The 26,347-nt window shown below is 42.6% G+C and overlaps 1 protein-coding gene across 3 annotated transcripts in view; it reads left to right on the forward strand.

Moving 5' to 3' along the window:
* LOC124041168 (spectrin beta chain, non-erythrocytic 1-like) overlaps window positions 1–22,597 on the forward strand; it is a 126,234-nt gene extending 103,637 nt beyond the window's left edge. For 2 of the 3 annotated variants that reach the window (XM_046358418.1, XM_046358417.1), the window contains 12 exons: window positions 1,277–1,481; window positions 1,579–1,953; window positions 3,555–3,799; window positions 7,483–7,621; window positions 7,806–7,890; window positions 7,993–8,189; window positions 9,370–9,470; window positions 10,326–10,380; window positions 17,951–18,153; window positions 20,246–20,419; window positions 20,533–20,575; window positions 20,737–22,597. In XM_046358418.1, the coding sequence (XP_046214374.1) occupies window positions 1,277–1,481; window positions 1,579–1,953; window positions 3,555–3,799; window positions 7,483–7,621; window positions 7,806–7,890; window positions 7,993–8,189; window positions 9,370–9,470; window positions 10,326–10,380; window positions 17,951–18,153; window positions 20,246–20,419; window positions 20,533–20,575; window positions 20,737–20,940 (2,026 nt within the window). In that variant the 3' untranslated portion in view covers window positions 20,941–22,597. The other variant, XM_046358419.1, reaches the window with a different exon arrangement.
* Window positions 22,598–26,347: the final 3,750 nt, after the last annotated feature.

Genomic DNA, 26,347 nt, shown 5'->3' on the forward strand with positions numbered 1-26,347 from the left:
CCATTTCAGTCTAAAGAATGTTAAGGGTTTAAACCCAGCCCAGAGTGGTCAGAGACCAGACACTTAACCTCTTGCGACGAGCAATCCCGGATCCGGGAGCGTAATCAGCCTCAAACAAATTAGCATAACGCAGCGGACATAAATACCCCTAGTAACTTTTCCTATTCATGAAAATCGCAAATGAAATTAAATAAATATATTCAAACACAAGCTTAGCCTTTTGTTAACATCACTGTCATCTCAGATTTTCAAAATATGTGTTACAGCCAACGCTAGACAAGCATTTGTGTAAGTTTATCATGGCATAATGCTATGCTAGCTCTGCTGGCAGCAGGCAACATTTTCACGAAAATAAGAAAAGCAACCAAATTAAATTTACCTTTGAAGAACTTCGGATGCTTTCACTCAGGAGACTCCCAGTTAGATAGCAAATGTTCCTTTTTTCCCAAAATATTATTTTTGTAGGCAAAATAGCTCCCGTTTGTTCATCATGCTTGGCTGAGAAATCGACTGGAAAATGCTACCATTACAACGCCAAACTTTTTTCAAAATTAACTCCATAATATCGACAAACACGGCAAACGTTGTTTAGGATCCATCCTCAAGGTGTTTTTAACATATATATTCGATAATCGATCCGGCGAGGCAATTGGTTTCTCATAAGAAGCGATTGGAAAAATGGCTACCTCAGTATTTTACGCAACATTTTCTGTGGGAGACACCATGTGACCACTTGCTATATATGGTCCCTTACGGCTATTCTTCAATGGAAATGCGTAAAAAGACTTCACAATGCTGTAGACACCTTGGGCAATATGTGGAAAACGTAAGCTCATTCGTAGCTCATTCACGGCCATATAAGGAGTCATTGGCATGAGGCGGTTTTAAAAAATGCGGCACTTCCTGGTTGGATTTTTATCTGGGTTTCCCCTGTAACATCAGTTCTGTGGCACTCACAGGCGATCTTTGCAGTTTTGGAAACGTCAGAGTATATTCTTTCCAAAGCTGTCAATTTATATGCATAGTCGCATCTTTTTGTGATAAAATATCTTGTTTTAAAACTGGAACGTTTTTCATCCAAAAAATTAAAATAGCGCCCCCTAAATCCAAGAGGATTGTAACTGTAAGGTTAATCTCCATTCCTGTTGAGTTGAAGTAGGATTTAACCACCCAGAGGTTAAGACTTGACAGTTTAGCATCACAGAAGAGAGGGGGTAGGATCATGTATATCGTAACCCCCTACCTATCCTGCCTCCTTCCTTCTCCTGCTGTGTAGTGAGCGGATCGGCATGCGTCAGTCCCAGGTGGATAAGCTGTACGCAGGGCTCAAGGACCTGTCGGAGGAGAGGAGGGGGAAGCTGGACGAGAGGTTCCGTCTGTTCCAGCTCAACAGGGAGGTGGATGACCTGGAGCAGTGGATCGCTGAAAGGGAAGTAGTGGCTGGGTCACATGAGCTGGGACAGGACTACGAACATGTCACGGTATGTAGTGCAGCCATGCCACTTATGTTACCCTGTTGCCAGAGTATCTAGCGGAATATGTGAGTCCTCACTTTGCTGTGATAATATCCCTCTGCAGATGCTTCAGGAGCGTTTCCGTGAGTTTGCTCGCGACACGGGCAACATCGGTCAGGAGCGTGTGGACACCGTCAACCAGTTGGCGGATGAGCTCATCAACTCAGGCCACACCGACGCGGCAACAATCGCGGAGTGGAAGGATGGGCTGAATGAAGCGTGGGCCGACCTGCTGGAGCTAATCGACACACGCACGCAGATCCTGGCGGCTTCCTTTGAGCTGCATAAGTTCTACCATGATGCCAAGGAGATCCTCAACCGCATCCTGGACAAACACAAGAAGCTGCCTGAGGAGCTGGGCCGAGACCAGAACACAGTGGAGACCCTGCAGAGGATGCACACCACCTTTGAACACGACATCCAGGCCCTGGGGACACAGGTATGACAATAACGCCAGAAAGACCAAAACACCTACTACGGCAGTTAACCAGCAGCATACCACCCTGCATCCCACTGCTGGCTTGCCTCTGAAGGTAAGCAGGGTCGGTCCCTGGATGGGAGACCAAATGCTGCTGGAAGTGGTGTGGGAGGGCCAGGAGGAGGTACTTCCCGTTCCCAATGCCTCATCGCAGTGATCGGGGATATTACCCTATATAGGGTGCTGTCTTTTGGATGGGATGTTAAACGGCTGTCCTGACTCTCTGGTCACTAAATATCCCATTTGTACTTTTCATAAGAGTAGGGGTGTTAACCCTGGTGTCCTGGATAAATTTCCAATCTGTCCCTCAAGCTATCATGGCCACAATCATACCCAGCTTCCAATTGACTCATTCATACCCCCTCATCTTCCATGTAACTATTCCCCAGGTTGTTGCTGACCCTTAACCTTGTTCTGAATACCTCAGAAACAAAGGTTATGTGGTTTGGTAAGAACGCCCCTCTTCCCACAGGTTCTATTACTACCTCTGAGGGTTTAGAGCTTCAGGTAGTCATCTCATACAAGTATGGCTAGAGGTGCACTGTCCTTCTCTCAGCATATATCAAAGCTGCAGGCTAAAGTTAAATCTAGACTTGGTTTCCTCTATCGTAATAGCTCCTCTTTCAGCCCAGCTGCCAAACTAACCCTAATTCAGATGACCATCCTACCCATGCTAGATTATGGAGATGTAATTTATAGATCGACAGGTAAGGGTGTTCTCTCGAGCGGCTAGATGTTCTTTACCATTCGGCCATCAGATTTCCAATGCTCCTTATAGGACACATCACTGCACTCTCTACGCCTCTGTAAACTGGTCATCTCTGTCTACCTGTCGCAAGACCCACTTGTTGATGCTTATTTATAAAACCCTCTTAGGCCTCACCCCCCCCCCCATCTGAGATATCTACTACAGTCCTCATCCTCCACATACAACACCTGTTCTGCCAGTCACATTCTGTTAATGGTCCCCAAAGCACACATCCCTGGGTCGCTCGTCTTTTTAGTTCGCTATAGCTAGCGACTGGAACGAGCTGCAACAAACACTCAAACTGGACAGCTTTATCTCTCTTCATTGAAAGATTCCATCATTGACACTCTTACTGACAGTTGTGGCTGCTTTGTGTGATGTATTGTTGTCTCTACCTTGCCCTTTGTGCTGTTGCCTGTGCCCAATAATATTTGTACCATGTTTTGTGCTGCTACCATGTTGTCATGTGTTGCTGCCTTGTTATGTTGTCTTAGGTCTCTCTTTATTTTGTCTGTTGTGATGTGTGTGTTGTCCTATATTTACAAAGTATTTATTTTAAAAAATTTAATCCCAGGCCGCCGTACCCGCAGGAGGCCTTTTGCCTTATGGTAGGCCGTCATTGTAAATAATAATTAGTTCTTAACTGACTTGCCAAGTTAAATAAATAAAACATGTATAAAAATGAGATTGTGTTCTCGATCAAGGGGCTAAAGCAGTTCTATTACAGCCTAAACAAATTATACAGCTATAAGGTGAATCTCTCACAGATTTGTAATGTAAATCATAGATAAGACTTGCTTGTTTCCCTCCCCAGGTGAAGACGTTGCAGGAGGATGCTGTGCGTCTGCAGTCTGCCTACGCCGGAGACAAGGCAGATGACATCCAAAAGAGAGAGGGTGAGGTGCTGGAGGCCTGGAGGACCCTGCTGGAGGCCTGCGACGGCCGCAGGGTCAGACTGCTCGACACCGGCGACAAGTTCCGCTTCTTCAGCATGGTGCGAGACCTCATGCTCTGGATGGAGGACGTCATCCGCCTCATCGAGGCTCAGGAGAAGCCCAGGTACTGTGAACCTGACGGGAAACAGTTTGGCCTCGTACGGATCATTTTTTAAAATAGCTTGACATTATTTCAGTGCATGTTTTTTTTCTCTTACTGACTCCAAGAAAAACCAGAAAAGGTGAGAATAGTCTCTGTAGTTTTCTGTAAGCAGCTTGTGGTCGACAGCTCGAGTCCAGATTTTATGTATCTAATCCTCAATGGTCTGTTCTGATTGTTGTGATTTACAAAGTTATCCTCACTAGCTCACCCTATAAAACTCTCTGTATTAAAAGGTTGTAGTCCATGCCCCTGTGTAAATCGCTAGAAATCTGTCAATTTAAGCTAGGGAGATCATTGGATGCGTCTCAATCCACATCATCCGCCTACTTTATGTTGCACTTCCTCATCTGCGATGAAAGGTGACAGAGCTAGTGCAGTGTTTCTCAGACCATGAGGCATCCCGAAAATCGTCTGAACGATTTGGCCTACAAACTATTATGAAAAAGATGGAATGATGAGAATATCACAAACACGGTGGTGTTCTTAGTTTTGCTTTTCGACTGCCACAAGATTCTTGGGACTCGTCTGAAGTCTGTACAGCCGATCTTCCAACTTCTCTGTACACACTAATATGACCCCTCCTTGGAAAGGTGAGAGACTCACGGGAACGCCCACAGGGCTCACAAGACTCGTCTGAATGTCCCCCGGTACCCGTTGAAAACAATTATGGAAGTACTGTATATGGAGACTGTTTAGTGCCAAAAATAAGAGGTTAAATACATGTACAACAAAAAACACATGTTTCCGGATCTTTCGTATGTCTCTTAGATATAAGACAGACACTTCAGAACAAAATTCCTTTTTGATAATTTTTGGGGACTAGTCATTGTTTTGTGTAGTGAATCTGTAATTCATTATGTTTGTTTGGGCTTATAGCAATAAGGCCCAAAGAAATGTTTTCATCAAATATACACTATATATACAAAAGTATGTGGACACCCCTTCAAATTAGTGGATTCAGCTGTTACAGCCTCACCCGTTGCTGACAGGTGTGTAAAATTGAGCACACAGCCATGCCGAAGTGGTAGGCCACACAAGCTCACAGAATGGGACCACCGAATACTGAAGCATTTTGCACATAAAAATCATCTGTCCTCGGTTGCAACATTCACTACCGAGTTCCAAAATTCCTCTGGAAGCAACGTCGGCACAAGAACTGTTCGTTGGCAGCTTAATGAAAGTGGTTTCCATGGCAGCGCAGCCACACACAAACCTAAAATCGCCATGAGCAGGGGGAAACGCATTCTCTGGAATGATGAATCACACTTCACCATCTGGCAGCCCGACGGTCGAATCTGGGTTTGGCAGATGCCAAGAGAACGCTAACTGCCCCAATGCATAGTGCCAACTGTAAAGTTTGGTGGAGGAGGAATAATGAACTGGAGCTGGTTTTCATGGTTTGGGCTAGGGCCCTTAGTTCCAGTGAAGGGAGATCTTAATGCTACAGCATACAATGACATTGTAGATTGTGTGCTTCCAACTTTGTGGCAACAGTTTGGGGAAGGCTCTTTCCTGTTTCAACATGACAATGCCCCCGTGCACAAAGCGAGATCTATAAAGAAAGGGTTTGTAGAGATGAGTGTCGAAGAACTTGACTGGCCTGCACAGAGCCCTGACCTCAACCCCTTGAACACCTTTGGGATGAATTGGAGCGCCTACTGCGTGCTAGGCCTAATTCCCCAACGTTAGTGCCAACCTATGAGTGCCCAGTTTTCATCAAGGCTCACTGTACTCTGCTCTTTAAAAAAATATATATATTTTACCCCGTTCTCCCCAATTTCGTGGTATCCAATTGTTTAGTAGCTACCATCTTGTCTCATCGCTACAACTCCCGTACGGCTCGGGAGAGACTAAGGTTGAAAGTCATGCGTCCTCCGATACACAACCCAACCAAGCCGCACTGCTTCTTTCACACAGCGCGCATCCAACCCGGAAGCCAGCCGCACCAATGTGTCGGAGGAAACACTGTGCACCTGGCAGCCTTGGTTAGCGCGCACTGCGCTATGGCCCTTCTCCCCCGATTCATCAGTTTGGCCGGTCGGCCAGCTCTAGGAAGAGTCTTGGTGGTACCCAACTTCTTCCATTTAAGAATGATGGAGGCCACTGTGTTCTTGGGGACCTTCAATGCTGCAGAAATGTTTTGGTACCCTTCCCCAGATCTGTGCCTCAACGCAATCCTGTCTCGGAGCTCTACGGACAATTCCTTTGACCTCATGGTTAGGTTTTTTGCTCTGACATGCATTGTCATCTGTGGAACCTTTTTATATAGACAGGTGTGTGCCTTTCCAAATCATGCCCAATCAGTTGATTTTACCACCGGTTGACTAAAATCAAGTTGTAGAAACATCTCAAGGATGGTCAATGGAAACAGGATGCACCGGAGCTCAATTTAGAGTCATAGCAAAGGGTCTGAAAACGTATGTAATTAGGTATTTCAGTTTTTTAAAAGATGTATGCGTTGTCACTATGGGGTGTTGTGTGTAGATTGAGGAAAACATTCAATCAATTTTAGAAGGCTGTAACAATGTGGGGGAAGGGGTCTGAATGCTTTCTGAATGCAGTGTGTATGAATGTGTCTTTATTTACTTTAAGAGGTCTTCAAAAAATAGCAAATGATCCTTGGTATGACCTTCTTTAAACAATACCACATAGCTTAGTAGGATCCCCCCCATCTTAGACTGGGCTTAGACACTTATGGCTTAATGCTATAGCAAGGTTTTCTGCAGCTCAGGTTTTCAGCAGATGGCTCAGCTGAATGTATTCCCACTGACAGTTGGTCCTTTTTATAGCTACTGAAAACGCACCTGTAGAAAATGGTGTATACACCATGCCTCAATGTCCTCCTCTCAGGGAGACAGCAGCACATCAAGCCCTTATCTGGCAATTGGTTTCAGTGCCTCTCAGCTGAATCTCAGCCAGCAGCTTACCATTGAGACAGAGAATGAGATGGAGACACCAGGAGACAGACAGGAAAAGACAAGAGGGAGAAAGAGACCGACAGACGTTGTGGGCTAATGAGGATGTCGGGTAAAGGGCAAGGAGAGAGAATGATGGATTTGCTACTGAGGTGAATGGTGAAAAAAGCAGGTAGGAGAGAGAAATGGAAACATTTAGTTTGTCAGTAATTGCATTGCTCTGTTTCCACTGTCTGAAGAAGTAACACCCTATCCTGCCTCGTGGTTAGTCTGACATTGGCATGGTCCCAGGGATCAGGGTAATCGGACAAGTCTCTGAGGGGGGAACATTATGTGAGCGGCTGTAGTCCACTGAAATACACTGGGTGTCAGGTCATCCTGTCTTGACTGTATGTACCAGTGGTTTTAGAAAACGTACACTAGCATGTTAACTAGCAATGTAAGTAGCATTTCATTGGTCATTTAAACCCCCTGGTAACCTAAGCAAAGGACATTGGGACCTTGATATGTTCAGTGTGTGTGTCACTCCTCTTTGTCTTGATGGGTCACTCCTCTTGTCTTGATGGGTCACTCCTCTTGTCTTGATGTGACACTCCTCTTGTCTTGATGGGTCACTCCTCTTGTCTTGATGGGTCACTCCTCTTGTCTTGATGGGTCACTCTTGTCTTGTTGTGACACACTCCTCTTGTCTTGTTGTGACACACTCCTCTTGTCTTGTTGTGTCCTCAGGGACGTGTCGTCCGTGGAGCTCCTGATGAACAACCACCAAGGCATCAAGGCTGAGATCGACGCCCGCAACAACAGCTTCACCAACTGCATCGAGCTGGGCAAGTCCCTGTTGGCAAGGAAACACTACGCATTAGAGGAGGTGAGCGGCCAACAATGTCATAACACCCTCACAGATACTGTTACTTCCCTCCTCTGTTCTGTTTCTCTTTTTTGCCTTGTTCTACTTTGTCTCTGGATGGAAATATGGCTCCCTCTAGTGTTGCAGTGTGTCATTACATGTGTGGTGTTAGCCTCAGTTAACTAAATGTCCCTTCAATTTTCAGATCAAAGAGAAGTTACTACAGTTGACAGACAAAAGGAAAGACATGATTGACAAGTGGGAAGACAGATGGGAGTGGCTAAGATTGGGTAATTCTATCAAATCGTGTTCAGTCTGTTGCACCGTATTAGCTACTGTGTAACTGTTGCTTTATACTGCCGTGTTGTCTGACTAGCTGTGTTTCTGCCTAGTTCTGGAGGTGCACCAGTTTGGTAGGGATGCGGGTGTGGCTGAGTCATGGCTGCTGGGACAGGAGCCGTACTTGTCCAGCAGGGAGATGGGGCAGAACGTGGACGAGGTGGAGAAACTCATCAAGAGACACGAGGCCTTTGAGAAGTCCGCTGCCACCTGGGAGGAGCGCTTCTCAGCGCTGGAACGGCTGACTACGGTGAGAGGACGGGATGTTCACAAGTCAGAGCTGTAGGATAAACCAGTCATACAATAACTCTATTTAGTTTTTCATTCGACTATGAGGGAAATTGTCTTGGGCTTGAGATAGTTAAAGAAACTAACTCATATAAAATAAGTGTGTGTGCAAATTAAGAGGCCTGTTCTAACTGTTCTGTGTGTAGGGTAACCCATGATGTCTGGCCGCTCCGCCAATAATATGACAGAAACTGACTGGTTCCTCTTGATCCTAGACAGAGTAAAGGTTATATCCTGCACACCAGTAACAGAGCTATTGTTCTGTTTTGGAGCCTGTTTCAGGGGAAAGATTGTGGTGGAGAAATCGGTGTTAGCTAGGTAACCAAGATAATTAAGATGTCTTATCGGCAGAATATACTTATTCTAATGACTAGTGCTCAACAGTTCACTCACGTCTCCTTTCGGACTCTGGGGTTGACGGCTGCACTTCCTCCCATATATGGGCCTCAATCACCTGGGGTCCAGAGAGGGGAGAAGTCATGCGTGTCTATCACATGTCCCTGTTGCTATGCAGAATATCAGCAGGGCGTATGGCAAAGGAGGTCAGAAGGAAACATTGTTTCCATATATGAACTGTGTCTTTATTGCAAACCATGTGAAGGGATGGTGTGAGTAATGGGGAACCAATCACTTGTCTCCAGTGTCGGTGCGTCAGTCACCTCCTAGGGTGAGAGAGTTTTCACCTTGATGAACTAGGGGAGAGAACAAAGTAACAACAAATGTCCTAAGTACTGAACAAAACAAGTTCTTTTGTATTTGGGGCCGACGGTCTGGCACAGGATATGTGGGGTTGGTGTTTGGAACCATTGTGCGTCATCTATGAGGTTGTGCCTATCCTGACCTATCCTGAGATGGTATATAACCCAGAAGCTAACTCCACTCAGTGGGCTCTCACTCCTTCTCCTGCCGGGGTGGGGCGACCAGCCTCATTATAATACGTTTTTAATCAAACTAATACCTTGATTGATTTTTTTGCCTCTCCTCATTAATAGTTAAAGGTAGAATTTCCACTACATTCTCCAAATCTCTCATCTCATTTGTCTATCAGTCAAATTGACTTAATGAAATGACTTTAGATTCTCAATTTCAATCTGACTAATTAGGTTGGTCATTAATGATTTGTGTGTCGGTTTGCGATGCAGATGGAATTACTGGAAGTGAGAAGACAGCAAGAGGAGGAAGAGAGGAAGAGGAATCCGCCACCTGCAGAGACCCAGACGGACGATGCATCGCCACAGCAGAGGTGAGAGAAAAGCCTGGAGCACCACACTAAAATGTTGTTTGGTCTGTCTGTCATGACTTATTTAGTGCGTCTGTTCTGTGTCAGTGTTTAGACTCAACAGACACGCTCTATTCTGGTCTTGTGTTTGTCCTGTATTTTGCACACTATTACACAGAGCCATAATCACATGGAACTCCCATCTCCAATTACTCAAGCAAATAGCCAAATGACCTTCAAGAAATGTATAAAACAAGATCTCATGGCATAATAAGGACAGTGAAATGACACACGCAGACACATGCTATCACACTCAAACACACACAATCTACACACGTTTTTCTTTAGTAGTTTTGTTTGTATATGGTTGTGTTTTACATTTGATAGACTGATCAACATGGACAGCCAAACAGTGTTTTGTTACTTGTCATGTTTTGTGTGGACCCCAGGAAGAGTAGCTGCTACTTCTGCAAAAGCTCCTGGGGAGCTGAATAAACCTATAAACAGACATAGAGGTAGACTCAGTGAAATGACGTGGCCTTGAGCAGCACCTCCGATATTGAGATGAGCTAGATGCAAGACTTCGCTCTCATACAGTCACACACAATCTGCGTGTGCGTGTGCGTGTGGTACAAGGCCAAAACAACAGAAGTTGAGCCTCTCACTGCAATGCTCTTAAAAGGAGAGGAAATTAACCCACTATGCCGTTTACTTTGTGCACTTACATCACATTTCTGAGTCTACCTTTAGCTGTGTTTGGGGCTGACTGTTTTCTGTGTGTTTATAGATACAGCATTTGGGACTGTCTGTCTGTGTGTTATGAATGTCCCAGTGTGTTTATACTGAACTGACTGTTGTCTCTGTGTGTTGTCCCTACAGGGAGGGTGAGCAGGTGTCTCAGAACGGACTGCCATCGGACCAGGACTCCCCTCGGGTTAGTTACCGCTCCCCAGCCTACCAAAAGTATACCAGCTTTCAGACCCACAGGACTGGGACTGGGGGAAAGAATGGCGGGTGGGTCGGACCGTGACCCCCAACACCCCCTGCCCCCCACCCAAAGGGAGGACTGTACACCCCCCACCTCCCCACCAGTGATTCAGACAATTAGTCACACTTATTCCTCATTTACCATTTAGCCTTATCCTATGTCCATTAAACACTACCTTATCCTATGTCCTTTAAAAAACACTATACCTTATCCTATGTCTGTTACAAAACACTATACCTTATCCTATGTCTGTTACAAAACACTATACCTTATCCTATGTCCTTTAAAAAACACTACCTTATCCTATGTCCGTTACAAAACACTATACCTTATCCTATGTCCTTTAAAAAACACTACCTTATCCTATGTCTGTTACAAAACACTTATCCTATGTCCTGTTACAAAACACTACCTTATCCTATGTCCTCACTACCTGTCTGTTTACAAAACACTACTACCTTATCCTATGTCCTTTAAAAAACACTATACCTTATCCGATGTCCGTTACAAAACACTATACCTTATCCGATGTCCGTTACAAAACACTATACCTTATCCGATGTCTGTTACAAAACACTATACCTTATCCGATGTCCGTTACAAAACACTATACCTTATCCGATGTCCGTTACAAAACACTATACCTTATCCGATGTCCGTTACAAAACACTATACCTTATCCGATGTCCGTTACAAAACACTATACCTTATGTCCGTTACAAAACACTATACCTTATCCGATGTCCGTTACAAAACACACTATATCCTTATCCTATTATCCGATGTCCGTTACAAAACACTATACCTTATCCGATGTCACTATACCTTATCCTATGTCGTTACAAAACACTACCTTATCCGATGTCCGTTTATCAAAAAAACACTACCTTATCCTATTACAAAACACTATCCGTTACAAAACACTATACCTTATCCTATGTCCGTTAAAAACACTATACCTTATCCGATGTCCATTACAAAACACTATACCTTATCCGATGTCCGTTACAAAACACTATACCTTATCCGATGTCCGTTACAAAACACTATACCTTATCCTATGTCCGTTACAAAACACTATACCTTATCCGATGTCCGTTACAAAACACTATACCTTATCCGATGTCTGTTACAAAACACTATACCTTATCCGATGTCCGTTACAAAACACTACCTTATCCGATGTCCGTTACAAAACACTACCTTATCCGATGTCCGTTACAAAACACTATACCTTATCCGATGTCCGTTACAAAACACTATACCTTATCCGATGTCTGTTACAAAACACTATACCTTATCCTACCTTGAGTATTCCTTTTTCTTTTATTTGCGTAATGCTTTTAATGCAAATTACCTTTGCTGATTGCAGTTTCCTGTGTTGCCATTTTTTTTATTCACCTAATCTTATTCTAATCTCATCACAGCAGATGTTGCTGGACTGAACATGGATAATTAGATCAGAGTTTTGCTTAATAGGTTTTAGTTATTAGTGCTTTAATCTTTTATACCTTCATATTGCTTCAAACTGACTGGTGCCTTTTATTGATAGATCAAACACTACTGAGGACTGCCTTATCCTACTGGTATTCCTGCTCTTTTATTTGCAGTAGCTGCAAATTACCTTTGCTGATTGCAGTTTCCTGTGTTGCCATTTTTTTTATTCACCTAATCTTATTCTAATCTCATCACAGCAGATGTTGCTGGACTGAACATGGATAATTAGATCAGAGTTTTGCTTAATAGGTTTTAGTTAGCTGATAGATGGTTCAAACTGACTGGTGCCTTTTATTGATAGATCTGATAGATGGCTGGAGCTGCTCTGCAGTAGCTGATAGATGGTAGCTGCGGTAGCTGATAGATGGTAGCTGCGGTAGCTGATAGATGGTAGCTGCGGTAGCTGATAGATGGTAGCTGCGGTAGCTGATAGATGGTAGCTGCGGTAGCTGATAGATGGTAGCTGCGGTAGCTGATAGATGGTAGCTGCGGTAGCTGATAGATGGTAGCTGCGGTAGCTGATAGATGGTAGCTGCGGTAGCTGAGGTAGATGGTAGCTGCGGTAGCTGAGGTAGATGGTAGCTGCGGTAGCTGATAGATGGTAGCTGCGGTAGCTGATAGATGGTAGCTGCGGTAGCTGATAGATGGTAGCTACATACTGGACTATTAGCTGATCAGATGTAAGCAGAGCAAAGTTTGCATGGGAAGGTGGAAATAAGATATGAAACCAATTTGGATGGTAGAGGACCAGATATAATGTTGAGTTAGGCAACCCTATTTCAAAAGCAGAGATTGAGCTTGAGCAAAGGATCAAAACAATAAATTAATACATTATTACATTTTAATCCTAGTGGATTGAAATGATTTATTGGTTGATAGAAAGTGAAGCATAATGGGACACAAGCACTACGTATTCTAGAATCACTGTGTGTGTGTGTGTGTGTGTGTGTGTGTGCGCGGTTGGGGAGTAACGAATTACATTGTAGGGATTTTTTTTTACACGGGTAACTCTAATCCGTTTTGTTACCAGCAAAAATATTGTAATCAGATTACAGATACTTTTGAAAAACTAGATGATTACTTCAAGGATTACTTTTAAATTCAGTAGGAAGTTTGCGGAAAAAAATCTTTGACTCTTCTGTTTCTCAATGACGTTCAAATCAGCATTGAAGAAAGGCCCACGTTGTAGTTTGTTCCACCTGACAGTCTGACCACAAGTCAGAGACCACTAGGATGACACACCAAATGGGTTTGATGGATCGCTGGAATAGGCTTTTGTAGGCCACAGTCCAAGCTGTGTCTTCCAATGGTACGACTGCTGTCGGCATCCAAAGATCATCCAACTTGAATAAACGCTTGGCGTTAAGGATGACAGCAGTGGTCTAGTCTACGGTGATACGGATATCACTTGTTATTGATATCTTCATAGCGCATTGATGTGAATCACACTGCTACTCTGTCATTTAGCTATTTGCGCCTTACGGATTGTGCTTGTGGATGGCTCTTCACAAATGTGTATTTGAACCCAATAATGGTTGAATTTAAGAAGTTTAAAGCTGCCTATCATTGTTTTTGAAGCCAGTGAAAAATGTGCTCTCGCTCAATAGCTGCACAGTGCGGATCCCAGCCTATGGAATAAAGTGGGGCTTTTATTGCTCAATCTAATTCATGCTGCAATTTTTTAAATCCATGGGCCTAAAGGACACATGTTCCAACTCGCTCACTTTTGATAGACTTAAAGGGGCAATCTGTAGCTGCTACATCCATTTTTGGAATTATATCTGTCGATCTAGAATATAACTTCGAAATGACTCATGAGTATAGTTCAACTGTCGTACCACATCAGAACCCAAAATATAAGCTTGTTTTTCTCGATGTTTGTAGACATGTAAACAAACACTGTATAGCCTCATAGCATGGTTGAAACAATAATTTTGATATCATGGATGGTCAGACCTTGTATTCATAGCTCTGTCTATTAATCTGAGAGTGGTTACATTTCTCCAGGCCCATCCTTCAGCTTCTTACCAAAACAGAGGCGGGCAAATGTTTTAATGTTTCATCTGTGGATTTGCCCTTTAATCAGCTGCATATTATCAAGATAAGATATCAAAGTGTCACCAACAAAAAGTTAAACAATAGGCGTATAGCAAATGCAGCATATGGCATTCATTTTTCACATGTAAATAGCACTTCATTAGCCCTCAAAGCATGCCATTCCATTAGCGCAGCACTTATTTTTCAACTCCGTCCATGACAGCAAAATCCTAAACAGAGTAGGGCTGTTTAACCCTTAGTTTTGGGTTATGCTCAGGTAAAATAGTTTGGCTAATCTATATTTCCAAGTCCTATTCTTGAAGATGAAAGGGTTTAACATTTATTGGAATGACTGGAATTCTGGTAGATTTTGATTTTTTTATGTAAAGATGTAATTTAATTGGATTATTATATGTAGTAGAAAGTGATTGGTTAGAAGAAGCCTACATAACCAACCCATAGAGTAAAGTTTAACATCCATATATGGCCAGCTATGGTTCAATTGGTAACATTTTCTCTTCTTCAAATACCTCTTAAGGGGAAAGTAATCTAAAAGTAACTGAATGTAATCAGATTGGGTAATCCAAAAGTTACTTTACTGATTATAATTTTGGACAGGTAACAAGTAACAGAATACATTTATAAAGTAACCTACCCAACCGTGTGTATGTGTGGGGGAATGAAAAAGGACCCCCCCCCACCCACTCACTGTGTAGATTTCTATGTGTGGGGGAATGAAAAAGGACCCCCCCCCCCCCACCCACTCACTGTGTAGATTTCTATTTGTCTTTTCCTTATTTCCTCTTTCCTTTCCCCCCTCCCTTCTTTCTCTCTTCCCCCTCAGCTCGACACTCCTCTCCTCCTGTCTCCATCCCTGATGATAATACTGTTTATGTATGTTGTTATTTACAAACTTACCATGTGGAACCTGAATAACTGACAGACAAAGTGCACGACTTAAATCGGTAACTCAGTAATGCCATTCAATCATATTCTTTAGTCCTCTCAGGTTTCAAGTTGCACCAGATCAAGTCAACCAGGTCTCTTGCAAAATAGATTTATCTCAGTGACTTACCTGAATAAAAAAAGGTTAAATAAAATTCAAGAAATCAAAAGTAGTGAGTAGCTACTGTATCTTTCCCAGATGTCCATCCATTTCACATCTTCACCCTCGTCCAGACCACCCATACATGATGTCATAACGCCATCATACAGTACCATCTCAAATACCATTTCACTATGTATTATTCACTTCACTATGTGGAAGGGATATTCGTATCACTTCACTGTGGTAATTCTGTTTTTCGGTTTGTTCCAGTGGTAGCGAATGTGTTCGTGTGTGTAGAGGGGTATGCACCCATTCCTATCAGTCATTCATTGGTCCTCAGTAGTTCTATGGTACCTGCTTTCATGTTCTCATGTCACGTCATGTTACTATAGCTCTGTCTATCGGATCTTCATTTCCTCCCTGGTTGTGTTCCTGTTGGTCCAGCCTTGAATCATTTCTTCCTTGCACACACCACACTAACACACTTTCCCCAATAAAACCTTGGTAGTCAATCACTTACCATGTTTGTTCTGTTTGTTGTCCGTGTACAGTGTTTTTGTCCTCATGTCTTATGTTGGTATATTGTTTTGCATGTCGTCATTGTTGTTAATCACCTTCCACTTTCAGTGACAACTGTTATTGTTGTATATTCTATGGTTTTGTCCCGGGGTTGTTTTATGCACATTCATGTGCAATACTTTTTCATTCCATTTTTAATTTCATTGTCATGTAGTTCTCATTTATCCAGTGGACGTCTGACATTAAATCTACAGTATTTTATCTCGGTGTAAAAAGGCACCCCTCCAAACTGGGAGGTCAATGTTTGAGCAATTCTAAGGTTAGTGTGTATAGTGCTGCATAAGGGTCATTTCTAAGGTAACTACAGTTTACTATCAAAATTATCCTCCAATTCAATCAAAGTTGATCTGAGAGTATTTATGTAGAGGTGAGCAGTCTAGCTGGATTATTATCAGTTTGGAGAACATATTTGAGAAAGAATTTGGGTGCAGATGTGACCATTAATAATATAAAATCCCGATATGAGTGTCAGCCCAAGCTAAAACTATTATAGCTTTTACCCTGAACATTTAACAAAGAGGTGATGACAGATATCACTCCCATGTTGCACCAATCGAAGACCGCAAAACCTGGCAGCGATGCAGTCCAACTCCAGTGTTGGTCCAGCCAATGGCAGGATCTCTGTATAAGCATCAAGGATTTGTCCATCGCCTGGCAAGCTCTCAGTAAAAGTATCCATGATTGGTCCAGCCTTGAAGAGCTCAGTAATGGGTAATGAGGATTGGTCCAGCCTTGAAGAGCTCAGTAATGGGTAATGAGGATTGGTCCAGCCTTGAAGAGCTCAGTAATGGGTAATGAGGATTGGTCCAGCCTTGAAGAGCTCAGTAATGGGTAATGAGTTGGAGTGGGTGTGTTGTGAAATAATATTTTAACTGGCCAATTTTTACCTTCCCCTTCACTTTACAATAATGAAACAAATGTCAATAATGAGTTCAAACAATGTGCTAATTGTTTGGGATTTTGGTTTGGTCTTTCCCTCCTTTTCACTCCCTTTCTATCTCTTTATTCAACAGTGTTTTGTGTGGGCGTGGCAATGTGGTGGGCATGTCTTAACCTCTGATCTGTGCATGTGTTTGAAATGCTCTCTCTCGCTGTCTCAGCTGGACCCCGGTCCCACTATAATCAATCCCATAATCCAACGCTCTTCTAGATCAGTAGTGGCTCAGCTTTTCTCAGAATCTATATAAAGGTTGACTGAGGAGGCTTACAGATTTTTACTGCATTTGCAAGCTTATCCCTCTAACCAAGCTTAGATTATCGGCATTTGAGTTTGTCAAACAGTGAGTCACTGCAGGTGAGAGTGAATCGAAAACTGTTAGTGTAACCTCATATCAGACGGCTGTTCTTCTAGTCAGATTTGGGCTCCCGAGTGGCGCAGTGGTCTAAGACTGCATCTCAGTGCAAGAGGTGACACTGTAGCACCTGGCTTGAATCCAGGCTGGATCACATCCGACTGTGATTGGGAGTTCCACAGGGCGGCGCACAATTGGCCCAGCGTCGTCCGGGTTTGGCCGGGGTAGACAGTCATTGTAACTGACTTGCCTAGTTAAATAAAGGTTCAATAAAAAGTGTCAAAAAAAGATGGAGGCAGAGGTTCATTGTGAATCAGTCAGATTGAGTCATTGGAGAGACGGGTTCGAGTAAAAGTCTCAAATAGAGGGCACTTGATGTCAGAGAGAAAGTTGGAGAGATCCAGTGAGCGAGTTAGAGAACAGTCAGAGACGGAGATGCAGTTAAATACTAGATTAGAGTTTCACCTCAGGCACTGAACTCTAAGAGCTGAGGAACTATATGGAGCTGTGGACCTATAAGGAGCACAAACACATCGGGGCATTATAGCCAGAGGTTGGGGAACAAAAGTTACACATAGACAAAGTCTCAACACTGTGGGTGATACAAAGATTGAGACCTGATGTGAGGATGGCACAGTCACTCAGAGGTGACTCAGCTCTGGGGTTCTGTGTGTCATTCATCTTATGATGACTGGGCTATAATTGTGAAATAGAGGCACACCACATTGCCAGTTTGAGGCTGGTGTAATGGCATTGTTTTGGTTTATACAGACACCTATCCAAAGGCTCTTTTATGAAGACATTTTTCCTCATCAAATGGAAATGTGGAGACTCATTGTGATGAACTATTTATTTCTCATTTACAGTACAATAGTTGTAGAGCATACCGCTTTGAACTTAACTATACTTGTCTTAAAGCCATGTTGTCATATAGCAATCAAAGGGAACATACTGAATGTTTCTACACTGCCTCTCATCCTGCATGAAGCTTTATCCAACTCTGACTTCCAGCTCCACTGTGTGTTGTCTAGCCCCAGCCTTCTCTAATACTTGTTTCTGACAGGATAACGTAGAGGAAAGTGACATCGTTAATGGGGTGGAGGAGCCCAGCCCAGGTGGGTCGCCCGGTGAAGCACGCAAGGTCAAGCCCAGCCAGGCTGCCACACTCCCGCCCAAGTCCCAGGACTCAGACCCAGCCAACCAGATGGAAGGCTACCTGCACCGCAAACACGAGTGGGAGGGTCACAACAAGAAGGCATCCAGCAGGTACACACAGATACAGTTGAAGTAGGAAGTTTACATACACTTAGGTTGGAGTCATTAAAACTAGTTTTTCAACCACTCCACAACAAACTATAGTTTTGGCAAGATTCTGGAGGAAACGGGCACAAAAGTATCTATATCCACAGTAAAAACGAGTCCTTTATCGACATAACCCAAAAGGCCGCTCAGCAAGGAAGAAGCCACTGCTCCAAAACCGCCATAAAAAGACAGAATACGGTTTGTAACTGCACATGGGGACAAAGATCGTACTTTTTGGAGAAATGTCCTCTGGTCTGATGAAACAAAAATAGAATTGTTTGGCCATAATGACAATCGTTATGTTTGGAGGAGAAAGGGGCAGGCTTGCAAGCCGAAGAACACTATCCCAACCGTGAAGCATGGGGGTGGCAGCATCATGTTGTGGGGGTGCTTTGCTGCAGGAGGGACTGGTGCACTTCACAAAATAGGTGGCATCGTGAGGCAGGAATATTGTGGATATATTATTATTTATTTTTTAATTTTTACATATTTTTGGTATCCAATTGTTTTTTTATTTTTTTTTAGTAGCTACTATCTTGTCTCATCGCTACAACTCCCGTATGGGCTCGGCACATTGTTAGCTAATCCAAGTTTATACATTTAAAAGGCTACTTGATCAATAGAAAACCCTTTTGAAAGTATGTTAGCACTGCTGAAAACTGCTCTGATTTAAAGAAGCAATTAAAACTGGCCTTTAGACTTGTGGGTTCGATTACAGGCTCAAAATGTCCAGAAACAAAACCTTCTTCTGAAACTCGTCTATGTTGATGTTCCATAGAAAAATCAGCTGTTTCCAGCTACAATAGTAATTTACAACATTAACCATGTCTACACTATTTCTGATCAATTTTATATTTTCTTTCAAAAACAGGGACATTTAAGTGACCCCAAACTTTTGAAAGGTAATGTAAGTTGACACCTGCTCGTCAAACATCATTTCAAAATCATGGACATAAATATGGAGTTGGTCCCCCCCTTTGCTACTATAACAGCCTCCACTCGTCTGAGAAGGCTTTGAACTAGATGTTGGAACATTGCTGGGGAGACTTACTTCCATTCAGCAACAAGAGCATCTGTGAGGTTGGGTGATTTAGGTGTGGCTCGCAGTTCATCCCAAAGGTGTTCGATGGGGTTGAGGTTAGGGCTCTGTGCAGGCCATTCAAGTTCTTCCACACCGATCTTGACAATCCATTGTCATGCTCAAACAGGAAAGGTCCTTCCCCAAACTGTTGCCACAAAGTTGGAAGCGCTTAATCGTCTAGAATGTCATTATATGCTGTAGCGTTAATATTTCCCTTCACTGGAACTAAGAAACTATGAAAAACATCCCCAGATCATTATTCCTCCTCCGAACTTTAGTTGGCATTATCTATTTGGGCGGGTAGTGTTCTCCTGGCATCCTCCAAACACAGATCTGTCAGCCAGATAGTGAAGCTTGATTCATCACTCCAGAGAACGCGTTTCCACTGCGCCAGAGTCCAATGGCGGTGAGCTATACACCACTCCAGCCGACGCTTGACTATGTGCATGGTGAACTTAGGCTTGTGTGCAGCTGCTCAGCCATGGAAACCCATTTTATGATGCTCCCGACAAACAGTTCTTGTGCTGACGTTGCTTCGAGGCAGTTTGGAAGTCGCTAGTGAGTGCAACTGAGGACAGATTATTTTTATGCCTTACGTGCTTCAGCATTCGGCATTCCCATTCTATGAACTTGTGTGGCCTACCACTTCGCGGCTGAGTCGTTGTTGCGCCTAGACGTTTCCACTTCACAATACCAGCCCTTAGTTGACCGGGGCAGCTCTAGCAGGGCAGAAATTTGCCGAACTGACTTGTTGGGAAGGTGGCATCCAATGACTGTGCCACGTTGAAAGTCACTGAGCTCTTCAGTAAGGTCATTCTATTGCCTGTGTTTGTCTATGGAGATTGCATGGCTGTGTGCTCGATTTTATACACTTGTCTGCAAGGGTGTGGCTGAACCAGCTGAATCCACTAATTTTAAAGGATGTCCACATACTTTTGTGTATATATAGTGAACATTCCTTTTTGTCTGTTTCAGATCCTGGCACAATGTGTATTGCGTGATCAACAACCGGGAGATGGGCTTCTACAAAGACCATAAGAGTGCCAGCCAGGGGATCCCTTACCACAACCAGATCCCCATCAGCCTGAAGGATGCTGCGTGTGAGGTCGCCCTCGACTACAAGAAGAAGAAACATGTGTTCAAACTGAAGTGAGCACTACTTAGTGAATAGCTCCCTCTGTGTCTTGCATTATCAGAAGATGAGGTCTTGCATACTGTAGCCAGTAGTATGCTTTTCTCAAGTTTTTATTTTCCTTTTACAGAGCTACAGATGGCAATGAGTATCTCTTCCAAGCCAACGAGGATGTAAGTTTGTTTAGCTATAAATTCGTACAGTGGATGTGAGTGACGTTCTTCCTGTGAATGTTGTTTACTATCTTCAGTCCTTGTCTCCATGTGGATGGGTGTCTGAATGTATTGGTATGATCTGTGATGTGTGTCCTGATAAATCCTTGTCTGGGCCGCAGGAGGAGATGAACTCGTGGATGCAAGCCATCTCCAGCGCTGCGTCCTCTGATAAGACCGAGATGACCCCCAGCAGCCATAGCACCCCCACCTCCAGCCGAGCCCAGACCCTGCCTGCCTCCGTCGCCCTGGCAACTGAGTCCAGCCCTGGCAAGCGTGAGAAGGACAAAGAAAAGCGCTTCAGCCTTTTCAGCAAAAAGAAATAGACCCCTCAGCCCCCCAATGCCATTCCTCTCATCTCCCCTGCTTCTCTTAAAGCCAGACTCCAGCATGCAAGCTCAGAGCCAAAACTCCACACTCTGTGCCTAACAATCCTACAGCTGGGCTCAGAGGTCAAATACAGTATGCTATTTTCTTTTTTTAAGATAAGGAACAAACAAAAAAAGATGAGAAATTATGTTAAGGTAGACATGATGCTTTGGGCAGCTGACATTGTAAACTATCCATAATTCACCGCTGAAAAACTAGACAGGGTTTCCAGTTAAGATTTATTTGTATTTTTTCCTCTGTTTTCCTGCTTTCCCATCCCTGTGCTTTTCACTTGTTGCTTTGGTTGTTTTTTCCCTGTTCTTTTTGTAGTAGTATGTAGTTTCTACGGTCTGGCCTCAGTTTTGTGAGGCGATCTTTGAAAGATGACATTCTTCTGAGTTGAAAAGCAAAGTCAGTGGTGCTTTGAACTGTGTGTATAACTTGTCTATAACAAACTATTAAAAACCAGTTTAATTTCACTTACTAATAATAAGCTCTACAACCATTAAGCTTCAATGTAGTCTCATTTTATCCCCTAAAATGTAGTATAACACATTAATTTGGATGAAAAGACGGGGGTTAATTTTCTCCAGCACTGTGGCAAATTTCTGTCATATCCCTTCAAGATATTGGACTTTCAAGACGCAAATGGTACGTTCAAGACAACTGGGAACTCATAAAAATATGAGGTCAAATCATGACTTCTGTGATCTTCAGGTCGGAACTCTAGAAAGAGGCTGGATGACGTTCTTTTCTTTTTTTTGACTTCCCAGTTGTCTTACTTAAACGCACTGAAGTCGGAAGTCTGAGATTTCCAAGTTCCCAGTTGTTTGGAACACAGCCAAAGTGTCACTTGCCACATCATAATGTTCATGCAAAACACATCATCATGATGTGGCAATTGAAACTTTGCTTCTTGAAAGGCCATTTTCTTGAAACTTGACTGCTGACATGCAAAACATTTTGGGACTTTATCAACTGTGGACTAATGAAATAAATACCAAAATATAGTTTTTGGGTGGAGTTTTCCTTTACGTTTGTCATGATTTTTTGTACAATGTTATCATGTACTAGTCCGGCTCAATAAATTGCTAAGACCAGTCAGAATGTTGGATATCCATGAAGAACTAGAACACAGATTAACACAGATTAATGAAAACATTATTCTGTCCTTCATTAAATTTGTTTTCCTACATATTTGAGTTGCATTATGTATGTTTAAAATGTATTGAGCATAAAAATGTATGTACAATAAACACTTTAAGCATTGTTGTTAAGTGGAAAAGTGAATTCTGAAGCATTTACTGGAATAATTCGTGTCATGGGAAAATGGTTGCTTGTTGGCTATAGCACTGCATATTATCATTTTTGCTAAAAATCTCTGGCTATTTGATAAAGTGTGCATTTCTGTCACTGTACCTATTGTAATGAAATATTTCTTCATATTGCACAATCAACAATGCAATGATGGGAGAAAGCTTGTTTTCCATAGTAGGTTCTCGAAGTATGTAGTTTAATATGGACCAAGGTCACAGATAGATGGAACTGCACCAGTAGACGTTTACCCTCTCTGTTAAATATGTGCAAAACCATTAAATTGCTTTTAAGATGCAATCTCTCTTTGTTTTCAGTATGACAGCTTCACCCCAAATCAAACTATTCCTGTTGTCATTACAGCTTCTATAGGATTTAATACATTTTGATGACATGCCTCATTAGGTGCAACCACTTAATTACAAAAACGCTCAATGGTTTTACTAAGCAATTAGACGTTACTATGTAAAAACATGTTAATGAGTAATTACATTTCTGTTTAAACAACAGATAAGCAATGAAAGGTATGTAAAGTCCTGTGTCCTCAATATAGATTTTTCTGACTGTCCGTAACTCTCAGTATTGTTGGGTCACTCAATTCTTGGTTCCCTTTCACAATTGCCTGTGCACCATCTAGTGGCCGAAAGGAAATATTGCAGCCCCAGTAACATTTCTTCAGATAACTAATCTCATTCCCAGATACTTGGTGCCTTGGAAAGAGGTTAGCAGAAAGCTAAACAATTTATCAATGGAAAAATACAAAGATGTTATTTTAATTAGTTCTGATATGAGACAAGACTATGGGCACCAGTTTGATCAAATGGTTTAGAGGGTAAAAAGGCATGGACTGCTGTTAATTTAATTAACCACTTTCAGCCCCTCCAGGAACATCAGCACTGCTGACCAATTAGGTTTGTCACTTCATTTGGGTAAATTGAAGCCTGTCCTCCAAACGAATGTAAGAATAACGTAAGAATACCGGTCAAACCTTGCAAGACTATGTAGGGTGGGCTGTAGGTAGGAGAATCCCCTAAAATGAAAATTGTGCTGTAAAATGATCAGACCATGGGTTAACCATGTTGCTTTTAATTTCGACGTTATTTCATACCAATGGCCATGAAAGGAAGGAGACCACAAAGAAGACTGTGTTAACAGGTTGTAATTTGGCTATCAAAGTAACCCTCTTCGCAGAGTACTCACCTCTGAGTAATCTAACAGCCAACCTGAGGGGACAGGAGCGTGGGATATATTTCATTGAGATTATGAGGCGGACGATGCTCCCCGTCTCTCTAATTGGGAAAGGGCAGTAAATGTTCCTTCAAAATTTATATCACAAGAGGGCGCAAGAGTACCAGTGTATTGGAACTCTTGGGCGTATTATATTGGCAAAGTAGAAATGCTCACTAACAGGAATGTAAACACATTTGTGTACCGCATTTGAGAGAAATACGTTTTTTGTCCGTATGGAACATTTCTGGCATCTTTTAATTCAGTTTATGAAACAGGACCAACACTTTTAAATCTTGCACTTCTATTTTTGATTAGAATAGATTGGTTTATTCCAGCCTTTCTTAAACTATGGGCCGGGACCCAAAGTGGGCCCAGGACATGTGGGAGGTGGGTCACGAGTTATGAGAATACATCTATAATCGCATAATATTTCGTCTTCATTTGGGTTACAGAAGAACGGTCAATTTCTCATGAGAACGTTTGAGAGCCCCTGCTCTATTCTACCAACCCTGACAACCAGATATCTGGGGTCAACAAATCAATACAGTTTGAAACAAATTCTCCTCTGCATTAATTCAAGCAGTGACTCGCAATTACTTTGTGCATCAGTAGTATTTGTAGTTTTACTAGTCACAAAGAGTATGAGGTTAGAACCCCAGGAAGAGTAGCTTCTGCTAAAAGATCATGGGGATCCAGTACACAGTGCATGAAATAAACCACAGAACACATCTTATTATTACATACTTTTACCCAGCAGCATACCCTGGTTAGATGATTAAGGGAGGGGATGATGTATTATAACGAAGTAATATTTGACTACTTCCCAGCACCATGTCAACATGAACAGTTGTCTTAGTTAGATTTGGCTTGGCATTGACATAGCAGCTTATTATGTTGCCATGGTTAGGCTAGGTGGAGCATAGCAATGGTCTGAGGAAAGCCAGTTCTGTTTTTGCTTTAGCCAACTTCTCTATCATTCATTCTCCCCTATCACTCATCCATGATATATGGCGTGCATGGCAACCAGACCTGGGTTCAAATGAATGTATTTCAGTATTTGTTATTTAAATACTTATTTTCTGAGTATTTTAGTGTTTTCAAATAATGTGGCCTAGATCAATTACTTCTATTGGAAGTATTTGAAAGTATTTTCAAATAATTTCTTATAAATAGCCTACTACTTGAAAGTATTTTCAAATACTTATTTCAAATACTATTTTCAAGTACAGTTGAAGTCGGAACTTTACATACACTTACAGTGGGGAGAACAAGTATTTGATACACTGCGGATTTTGCAGGTTTTCCTACTTACAAAGCATGTAGAGGTCTGTAATTGTTATCATAGGTACACTTCAACTGTGAGAGACGGAATCTAAAACAAAAATCCAGAAAATCACATTGTATGATTTTTAAATAATTAATTTCCATTTTATTGCATGACATAAGTATTTGATCACCTACCAACCAGTAAGAATTCTGACTCTCACAGACCTGTTAGTTTTTCTTTAAGAAGCCCTCCTGTTCTCCGCTCATTACCTGTATCAACTGCACCTGTTTGAACTCGTTACCTGTATAAAAGACACCTGTCCAAACACTCAATCAAACAGACTCCAACCTCTCCACAATGGCCAAGACCAGAGAGCTGTGTAAGGACATCAGGGATAAAATTGTAGACCTGCACAAGGCTAGGATGGGCTACAGGACAATAGGCAAGCAGTTTGGTGAGAAGGCAACAACTGTTGGCGCAATTATTAGAAAATGGAGGAAGTTCAAGATGACGGTCAATCACCCTCGGTCTGGGGCTCCATGCAAGATCTCACCTCGTGGGGCATCAATGATCATGCGGAAGGTGAGGGATCAGCCCAGAACTACACGGCAGGACCTGGTCAATGACCTGAGGAGAGCTGGGACCACAGTCTCAAAGAAAACCATTAGTAACACACAACACCGTCATGGATTAAAATCATGCAGCGCACGCAAGGTCCCCCTGCTCAAGCCAGCGCATGTCCAGGCCCGTCTGAAGTTTGCCAATGACCATCTGGATGGTCCAGAGGAGGAATGGGAGGTCATGTGGTCTGATGAGACAAAAATAGAGCTTTTTGGTCTAAACTCCACTCGCAGTGTTTGGAGGTAGAAGAAGGATGAGTACAACCCCAAGAACACCATCCCAACCGTGAAGCATGGAGGTGGAAACATCATTTTTTGTTTTACATTCCATCTCTCGCAGTTGAAGTGTACCTATGATAAAAATGACAGGCCTCTACATGCTTTGTAAGTAGGAAACACTGCCAATTTTGCAGGTTATCAAATACTTGTTCTCCCCACTGATAGGCTAATTGACATAATTTGAGTCAATTGGAGGTGTACTTGTGGATGTATTTCAAGGCCTACCTTCAAACACAGTGCCTATTTGCTTGACATCATGGGAAAATCTAAAGAAATCAGAAAATAAATTCTAGACCTCCATAAGTCTGATTCATCATTGGGAGCAATTTCCAAATGCCTGAAGGTACCACGTTCATCTGTACAAACAATAGTACGTAAGTATGAACACCATGGGACCACGCAGCCGTCATACTGCTCAGGAAGGAGAGATGAACGTATTTTGGTGTGAAAAGTGCAAATCAATCCCAGAACAACAGCAAAGGACCTTGTGAAGATGCTGGCGGAAACAGGTACAAAAGTATCTATATCCACAGTAAAAGGAGTCCAATATCGACATAACCTGAAAGGCCGCTCAGCAAGGAAGAAGCCACTGCTCCAAAACCGCCATACAAAGCCAGACTACAGTTTGAAACTGCACATGGGGACAAAGATCGT

Source organism: Oncorhynchus gorbuscha, linkage group LG08, assembly GCF_021184085.1.
Source record: "Oncorhynchus gorbuscha isolate QuinsamMale2020 ecotype Even-year linkage group LG08, OgorEven_v1.0, whole genome shotgun sequence".
NCBI lineage: Eukaryota > Metazoa > Chordata > Actinopteri > Salmoniformes > Salmonidae > Oncorhynchus > Oncorhynchus gorbuscha.